The 9292-nt window shown below is 34.3% G+C and overlaps 1 protein-coding gene across 2 annotated transcripts; it reads right to left on the bottom strand.

The window, feature by feature from the left end:
• Positions 1-217: 217 nt before the first annotated feature.
• LOC121424511 (elongation of very long chain fatty acids protein 4-like) lies at positions 218-6954 on the bottom strand. 2 transcript variants are annotated; one of them, XM_041620224.1, is made up of 7 exons: positions 6672-6954; positions 4360-4486; positions 3811-3998; positions 3254-3334; positions 1920-2091; positions 1342-1469; positions 218-960 (listed from the first exon to the last, which is right to left on the bottom strand). In XM_041620224.1, exons 2-7 carry the CDS (start codon positions 4454-4456, stop codon positions 787-789), a joined length of 840 nt encoding a protein of 279 aa, XP_041476158.1. In that variant the 5' UTR covers positions 4457-4486; positions 6672-6954; the 3' UTR covers positions 218-786. The 2 variants fall into 2 exon arrangements, with proteins under 2 accessions (XP_041476158.1, XP_041476157.1); XM_041620223.1 differs by having other exon boundaries at positions 4360-4490; positions 6672-6953.
• Positions 6955-9292: the final 2338 nt, after the last annotated feature.

Below are 9292 nucleotides of genomic sequence, written 5' to 3'. Positions count from 1 at the left end.
GGCAGACAAAAAAAAACAAACAGGGCTTCGACATAACCCGGCTTCTAAATAATCTAGAATCAAAATCTTGCAATGTAATTCAATGAAACTTGATATGAAAAAATAGTGGTCTCCTTTCGACCAAACATATTTTTATTACAATTTGTTTTATTTTACAAGTACCTAGACACAGCGATTATTTACGTCAACATCAAGTATCAAACAAGTGCAACTAGGCTAGATTCAATTATTTTACATTTTTAATAGATAAAGATTGAAGCTTTAAAAATTTGACAAGTATTTATAAAAATATGTCTAAACTACAAATCTCTACAATTTTCAAGTTTTCAAATGAGATATTTTGAGGCTCTTACAAAATTGTCCTTTTGCCTTAAAACCAGAGACCCGGGTGGTGAAAGGCTGATGAATTTTTAAGTTTTAAAGTTACCGTAGGCCTACCTTTACTCAAAGTGCTCAGGTCCTACTATGGAAACCGGTACTGCCTTAAATAGCCTGGAATAAATCGATAAAGCCGAAAATTCGGAAAGGGGACACTCAGATCTGGGCTTTATTTTTCGTGACCGTGTGGTCAGTCCAAGCCATGGCGCCCGATTGCTCAATTACCATGTAAATCAAGGGTTAGATTCCCGGTAGGCACGGCACTATCTTCATTTCTTTTTAAAAAGGTTATTTAACTATCATTAATAAGCATGAAAAGTGTTATATGCATTATTGATACCAACTACACACAGTACTACCCTTGTTTCTTTTTTTATATATAAAAAACTAGAACAAAACTAACGAAAATTATGATTTGTCCTTTTCCGTCTTTTCTTTGTGGTACGATTTGCTGTAGAAATTACCGAAGAGCAGGACCATAGATATTGCGTACAAAAATACTGCGTAGTTGAATCCTTGTGGGAACGAGCATTCGACGAAGATGTTCAGACCGGTGTGGAAAAGAACCATGAAGAACTGGACCTGTACAAATGAAAGTTGAAATGTCTATATATTTTTGCTACAGAAAATGACTGCTTCATTAACATTATTCTGTAATGATCTTTCATTTTCGGCAATGAAAATGCAGTTTATTTTGTTTATAATGGTTTTTAAAAGGCGTGTAATTTTATGTCATTCAAAATTCACCCTTTTTTAGAGGAAGGATGAGGAGAAAAATGAGGAGAAAAAGAAGAAGACAAAGAAAAAAAAAGAAGGAGAAGAAAGAGAAGAAGAGGAAGAAGAAAGAGAAGAAGAAGAAGAGCAACAACAACAAGGGAAAATGGGGTAAAGGAGATATTATGAAAAGAAATTCAAAGGGAGGAGAGAGGAAGAATGAAATGGAGTAAAATGAACAAACCATACCAGCTGCAGTTGTGTGAGGTATTTCTTCCATGTCAAATATTTCTGCATGTGAGGCCCAAGGGCCGAGAGGGCGTAGTAAGAGTACATTATCACATGAACAAAACAGTTGCACATCGCTAAGAAGAATGCTGAGAAGAAAAATAAAACAACGTGTTTAATTATAACAAATATGATAATCACATGAACGAGTTTTACCGATACCCATTTAGAATCTTTAGACTACAGTTCAAAGATGCCAGTTCAATGCCTAGAACACACTAAAAACAATGTACAAATGTTTATCATTTTAAAATTATCTTACTTTGTTCTTTCTAGAGATGATTTATACATATGTTCGTAATTGGTTGAACGAATGAAAGAATTGACAACTTTTCGAGTATAATTCATATTTGAATTATGATGAATGCTATGTATCACTTAGATGGAAAATGTTTGGTTAATATGTATGATATGTTGAAAAAATTACTCTTATATACTTTTATGATTGTAATGTGGAAATAAAATCAAGTCAAATAAAAATATTAGATCAAATCAGATTATCAATTTTCCTTGATTAAGAAACAAAGTCTTTTACATACACTGTCCCCCAGCCACGTATTTCACCCCAAGCCACCAGTTAACAATCATTGTACTGTGGTGGTAGACATGTAGAACTGTGACCTGGTTGTTTTTCTTTCGTAGGATAAAGAAGACGGTGTCCAGGAGTTCGATTATCTTGGAGAAGAAGTACCACCAGCAAACGTTCGCCATCTGCGGAGATATGATAAACCACGACGTCATTAATACAATACTTTCGATACGGTTGAATAATGAATATTACTTTATTACTAGTTATATAACTAAACAGGTTGAAGTTCAGGAAAGTGTACGTTTTAAATCAATATATTTTGAAGACTGTCGACGAAGTTGTTAAACGTGTATAGGTCTATATTATATGACAGTCTTTAATGATGAATAAGACAGCCGACTTTGTTTGTGTTAAAGTTTCAAGATGCATATATCAACCAGAGATGATTATTTACGTCTGGACCGAAGTTTAGCGTCATCATCCGAAAGGCATGACCAAAGCTCCGTAATACAAAGATTAGCGATCAATCGCTAAATGAATTGACCAATCAAGATCAACATTACACCCTCATTTGGCGCATAATACTGACCAGGAACCAATCAGAAGTGTTCTACCATATTTGCTATTCATCGCTTATCTTTGTGTTACGGAGCCCAGGACTCAAACCTCTGCATCAATTTGTAACTTCCCAAATGGATGTAGGTTGGATTACAGTTGCACACCGACAACGCCCAGTTGAGTGACAGTTATGCGACAATTGTGACAGTGTAATATTCAAAGGCAAATTGGTAACTAGTATACGTGTAGTGTGAGGATAGATATGGAAATAGAGCAAGTAAAGAAAGATAGGGACAGAGAGATTAGAAAAAATAAAGAAAGTGTTGGTTAATTAATGTATTTCTCAAAATCTGAATTCATACGTTTTGGGGACACAGGAAAAAAGGTATCTACTCATGTTATTAAAACATATTGTTAATACTTGTTTGACATCACCTGAAAAGGGAAATATGTATGACCCAAGGCTTTTCTTTTCCCGCTATTAACTATTCAGTCTGTGCAGCAGTGGGCAGGTGCAACACTATACCAGAGTTCCCATAGCCTTTTCTTTAATAGTGCAGTGTAAAATGGTAATTTACAGTGGGTCTCCATTTAACACTGAATTTGAGGGAAGGAGTTATCCAGTGAAACAGAGCATGGGTCTGTCATAGCTCTATGATACAAGTGAGGGTGACGTCAAACAACACAGCTTTATGTAATCTGCCCGGGATGGACTCGCACCCATATTCTTGTGGTTCAACAGACGGGTGCTTACCGGTGAATCAATTAGAAAAAGGAGTAGCTCACCCTCAGTGCAAGCGGGTCATCTGTATAGTCGACAGGATCACATATGTAGTTATAGTTGGAAAGCCATGAAGACATTCGAAACTGCAATAAACATAGATGAATGGCGGATGGAAAAGATATGTCATTATTTTTCATTTATATGTTTTAATAAACAACAATGTTTGATAATAATAACAATAGTCAGTTGTTGTTTAACGCATAACACATTAGGAAAAAACGTCTCTATGCGCTTCCAAAGGACTTGGATATAATTACCCTGGCTGCAGCTCAAGCAGCTCTTACGCGCCTGGCATTTCAAGGAATAAATTCCTGCCAGGTACCCATTAACCTCACCTGGGTTGAGTGCGCACAATGTGGATTAATTTCCTGCTGAAGGAAACTACGCCATGGCCATGATGGCTGGGAAAAAATTTCATAACGCCAATTTGGGCGGATAATTGAACCATCTCCCTCTCAAGAAAGCAACACGAGTATACTTAATAATGTTTCATTTTCAAGATTCTTAAGATCCCTGATCACCTAATGGCGGGAAAAGTCCAAGTAAAAACATTTCCTACCTCATAGCACATGTAGAGTGAAAGCAAGACCATTATGACGTTATAGATAAGCAGGATGAGCTTCAAGTTAAATGGCTTCTGATTCTCCATCATTCTCGGTCCAGTTCGAAGGAAGATGAAGTAGGTAACAAGGATCAAAGTACATGGTAGAGGGGACTCCATCAGCGGCCAGTTCTCCACCCTTGGATCTGGTTTATACAGTATTGCAAAATACATTGTTTAATATCGACGTTCTTTAATCTGGCTAGCGTATTCTAGCATCCATTTCGCTTTCTGCAACGTTCGGAATTAGGTCTCACACCTTGAAACCTTGCAAATTTGACAAATAAAATGATTTGGAAATTTCTGAGAGAACTCATTGTTGAATATATCAAATTGCTTATTTCGTTAATGTCTATCAGCACAAAATTTAGGTCTACTTCAACATGTTCAGACATTAATGATTTGATTCCATATGAAGGTGCTACACAAAAAGAATCCTAGTATGGATATCAATAATTACTTAACTTTAAACTTCATCTATGTGACCAAGATGTGAACGATTCTTACCTCCCTTTGAAAGAGTTGAGTTGTAAACATCTGATATTCTGCCAATAAGAGACATTGCTGTGTCTTCATTGTGAAGTTGTTGATGAGGTCTGGCCATAGTTCATGTGAAAGAATTTCGGGTGGCAAACTATCTGAAAGTTAATTTAGTATCAATTAATAGTTTTTGAAAAAGGAGCTCTGATTATCATCACATAAATATGCACCAACTGAAATGACCATCAGTAAAGATTAGTTACTTGGAATACCCAGAAAATGTTTCCATTACCATTTTATTTTTAGAAAAAACGTCTTTGTCTGTGTTAATTGATTTTAACTGATCTTTCGAGATTCAAAAGTTAATCGTTAGAATCAAAATGAGGTCCAGTGTTCTGTGGTTCTCTATTCACGGACTGTCTTGGAATTACTTTAGATACTTAGAGTTCGGGAGCAGCTGCAGCTGCGCTTCTCAATCATTTTTGTACTCGATGACCACTTTGATTCTCGTATTTTTTTTAGGCTCACCTACCAAAATTTTGTTGACAAAAAAAATGTTTCGTGAAATTTGAACACTAAGATCTGAAGCGCATTCGAAACAAGAATTAATCTACATTCGAAATTGTCCGGTGAATGGGCGACAATTAACTCCAAAAACAATATGCACGCACATGTGTTCACATCAAAGTTAGATCGAAAACATAGTGTGCATGGGTATGCTTTGCAACATGCAGGATACCTAAGCGTGTTTTAGTTTTGTTTGACCCACGTAGATCGATAGAATTTAATTATGTTCGGACACATCTGTGAAATATACAATAGTTTTCCCCTATTTTTCCTCCATTTGGAATTTCTCGCGGCCAACCGGTTGAGAAGCGCAGGTTTAGAGTATATGCTGTATCTCAAAACTTGATTTCATGATAGTAATCGTTCATTATGATTTTATGATTCATCACATTGATTATGGTTTATAATAGGTTACATTTTACTCTATAAAGTGCAGAATTTTATTCTACAATGTGCTGAATTTTATCCTTTTATGTACCGCATTCAACAGCTGTATTTTACCCTATAATAATCACGCTCCATGCACTTTACTCTATTATGTGTGTGGATATTTATGTTTGAACATGGAGTTTCCACGTTCAAACGTGAATGGACATACTTTGTTTGAGAAACCTTGGAATTACTAGTTCATTGAAGAAGTGATTATCTTCAACTTAAAGCCGCGGTATCTTTAAAGTATATTTGTATTTGGAGATAGATTGGTTAAGGTGTATTTGGGGAAGAGATTGTCGCTTTTGCAAAGGTTTAATGGACACTGCAATTGGGTCAAGTAATGACCACGATTGGTTTTGGAAATTACTAATATTTAAAATGAAGAATGAAATGATGCAGACAGGGAGGAATTAGTAAGAGATTGTTACAATACATTTTATATAATTCATAACTAGAACAAAATATTTGTGCAACAGTTCCAAAATTAGTATGAAAAAATTAATTTGAGTGATATTTTATTTGATTAATGTACCTTTTCTTTTGGAAAAGAAATCGATTTGTATTTTTAATTTCCTCTCGAAAAACACATAACCTTTGATGTCATATTTCTGGAAGTATCTTTACATAATATGACAAATGGAATAAGGAATGAAATGAAAGGAACAAGTTCCTTTTTACATTTTTCAGGTACACATATACCTCACCTGCATCGTGTCGAACAGTGGTATTATGGGTCAATCTATTTTAAGCGGTTTACCTTCAATATGCCGAAATCGTTTTGAAGAATTTGAGAGTAGTGAAGCGAGTGAGCTGAAAAATTGCATTTTCTTTCATTGACGGTTAATTTTGCATTGATTTTGCATTTTTGAAAAACCTAAAATTGGCCATATATTAAATGAAATTCGATAAATAGGATATACATAATCATAACATATACATTTCATATGATGTACATATTATAACACAATGAGGTAACGCAAAACTTTTGCCACTTTTTTTGCAGATTTTGAATGTGCAGATGCCGCTGATATGCCAGTGTATAGGCCTATACTTGGATTTGTGTTTACATTCGTCACATTGGGATTTGTTCCAATGCCTATACAGCCATAATAAAAAAGGCATTCTAATTATTTGCGCGTTAAAACATCATGTAGCATGAATTTTTTGTTAAGACTAAAACATAATAAAACACATTATAATAACTGATTAATGGAAAACATTATAATTTATATATATATATATATATATATATATATATATATATATATATATATATATATATATATATATATATATATATATATATATATATATATATATATATATATTTATAATCTTACCTTTCTATTAAGACCGTTCATCAATCCTTACAACGTGGTCCAAGGCCGTTGTTTCCGAAGTAACTATAATACCAAGAACCCTGGATGGCTAACGTGTGGTTTTATTACGTAATGAGTACATAGTGTTATCACTAAAGTGTAAGGGTGAAGGCTGATGCACTCCTATTGTAGCATGCATCCTCTCTTAATCCATGTATCGTATTTCTGTGGTCTATTATTGTCTCCTTTTCACATTGCTTCAGTTCATGTACAAAACATTTTATTGTGTTTTTTATTGATATATTTCCCCCTTAAAGTGACAGCCTTGATGAAAAGAAATACTCAAGATCAATGCAGGTTTACCTTCAATTGATGAATAAACAAACCTAACACACTAGATTCTAATATCTGCTTATTGAGTGACTGAATGTATTGATACGGGATTTGAAAATTTGTAGCACTTTTCAGTCCCTTTAAAAAACACAATAGGGGCCTAATCAAATTTGCAACAATTAGAAAGCATCAACTGGCAAACCACGATCCTGAAATTCTTTCTCCCTCATAGCATAGAGCAGTAAGCAGTATGAATCAATTTAACAACAAAATGCATGAGTTCCAGCTTGACTCAGATGAAGATGATGTTTTTGTGAATAACTTGTCTTCCGACTATTATCTTTCAAGCCAATTATTTGAGAATACTTTTGCCAGATGCCCAAGTACACGCTCTCAATTACGCCTCAATACACGCAGCCTCAACGAAAACAATTCCAACTATTCATCAATGATTTAGATGTAAATTTTTCGATTATTGGACTTTGTGAAACCTGGTTTTACTGACTCGCCCACATCAATACATTTAATACATGTAGAAGGGTTCAGACTAATTGCAACAATACACTGTAAAAACTGTGGTGTTGAAACTGACACCAATTGGTGTTAATAGAGGACCACACCCTGAGGTGTTAAAATAACCAAAGAGTTTAAATGTAACAACCATGTAAAACTAACACCACCAATTCAACACCGGTTTAAAATAACTGGTGTGGTCCTCTATGTACACCGGTTAACACCACAGTTTTTGCTGTGTAGGGAAGGTAAATTAGAGGTGGAGTAGCATTTCATATATCTGATAAGCTAGTGTTTTTTTAATATACTATGAACATTCATGACTCAAGATATAGAATGTCATTTCGTTGAATTGAGTTGTGATAAAAACATCATAGGTGAAATTTATAGACCTCCAAATGTTGATTCCTCACAGTTTATATCTATACTTCAGTCTATATTGTCCTCACCTATCATCAGTAACAAACCGTGCTTTATCATGGGAGACTTTAAAGGTATTGTTTAACTTTGTGAGCAGAAGATTAAAAAAATTCTCAAACCAAGATGAAACATGTGTACAAGTGCATGTATTAGCACTAATAAACCCTGAAAACAACCATTATTGAGAATGAAAAACTATAACTACAAGGCAAACCCCGATTTTGTAAATAGGTGTCTTATAGACGCCTAAATAGTACACATAAGTGTATGGGATGAAACTAAGATGGGGTTTCCGGTCACTTTATATTTCTATTTTTGAAGCACTAAATAAATATTTTCGAACGCGATTTTTTTCTGGGCTTCATTTTTGTAACATATCACAGACACAGGTGACAAGTGGGACCTTCTAGCTCAGATTTTTTATAAGTCAAACCAATGTTAACCAGTCACTTTAATATCAACTTATTTCAATATCACCAAAATCGAAATTGCAGAGACTTTGCCGAGATCTTACTCTCACATTCATTTGCTCCGGCCATCACGAGGCCCACTAGAGTTACTGATAACTCGTCAACACTCATCATGCTCAATCAAAGACAATATCTTTACAAATATGAATTTCCCTTCTCTATCTGGAATTATTCTCTCTAATCTATCTAATCATTTCCCAATATTTTCCTTCATATCGAACATGAAAAATTCCCCTCCACCAAAACATTCTGAATACAACAAATTTCGGATTGTATCTGAGAACAATCTTAACAGATTTAAAGAAAGTCTTTCAGTTATGGCAACCGATACCGATCCTTAATCTCGAAGATTCCAGCCTAGCTTTTGATAAATTCATTGACATATACCCCTACAATGCTCTGCTCGTCGAAACTATAAGACGACACCTAGATCACCCTGGATTTCCGAAGGTTTACTCCATAAATAAGAAAAACAGATTATTCTGTTAATACAAAGCAAATCCTAGTGAAACTAACAAAATGAGATACGAACTCTACAGGGATAAGTTTTTTTCTTTATATTTTGTAGTGTACCTTATGTTAAATATTTCTGTTAGATAGTAAATTTGATCATTGATACACTTTGCTTACGAATACGTTTGTTATGTATATTATGTTATTTCTTTGAAGATTTGAATAAATAAATACAATACAATAATTTGACCTTCCTAGTTATTTACAACCTTTCAGAATGTTCAAACATTATCAAGATTTTATCGGATGTAAAAAAAAACGGATATAAACTTCAATTGCACATGAACTCAGAATTGATACATTTTGTTTTACCCTTTCCATTCTTCTTAATTAGTCAGGTTGGTAAAAATGAAGTAACCGTAAATATTTTTTTGATATCATTTTAGTGTTTTA

This window comes from Lytechinus variegatus, chromosome 11, assembly GCF_018143015.1.
Source record: "Lytechinus variegatus isolate NC3 chromosome 11, Lvar_3.0, whole genome shotgun sequence".
In the NCBI taxonomy this organism is placed as follows: domain Eukaryota; kingdom Metazoa; phylum Echinodermata; class Echinoidea; order Temnopleuroida; family Toxopneustidae; genus Lytechinus; species Lytechinus variegatus.
This window is presented reverse-complemented; position numbering and strand designations above follow the sequence as displayed.

Coding starts and splice junctions, on each gene's coding strand:
- LOC121424511 (XM_041620224.1), bottom strand. CDS start 4,456: ATGGCCAGACCTCATCAACAACTTCACAATGAAGACACAGCAATGTCT. Junction 1,470..1,919: donor ATACGTGGCTGGGGGACAGT/GTATGTAAAAGA, acceptor TTTTCTTCTCAG/CATTCTTCTTAGCGATGTGC. Junction 961..1,341: donor ACCTCACACAACTGCAGCTG/GTATGGTTTGTT, acceptor TCATTTGTACAG/GTCCAGTTCTTCATGGTTCT.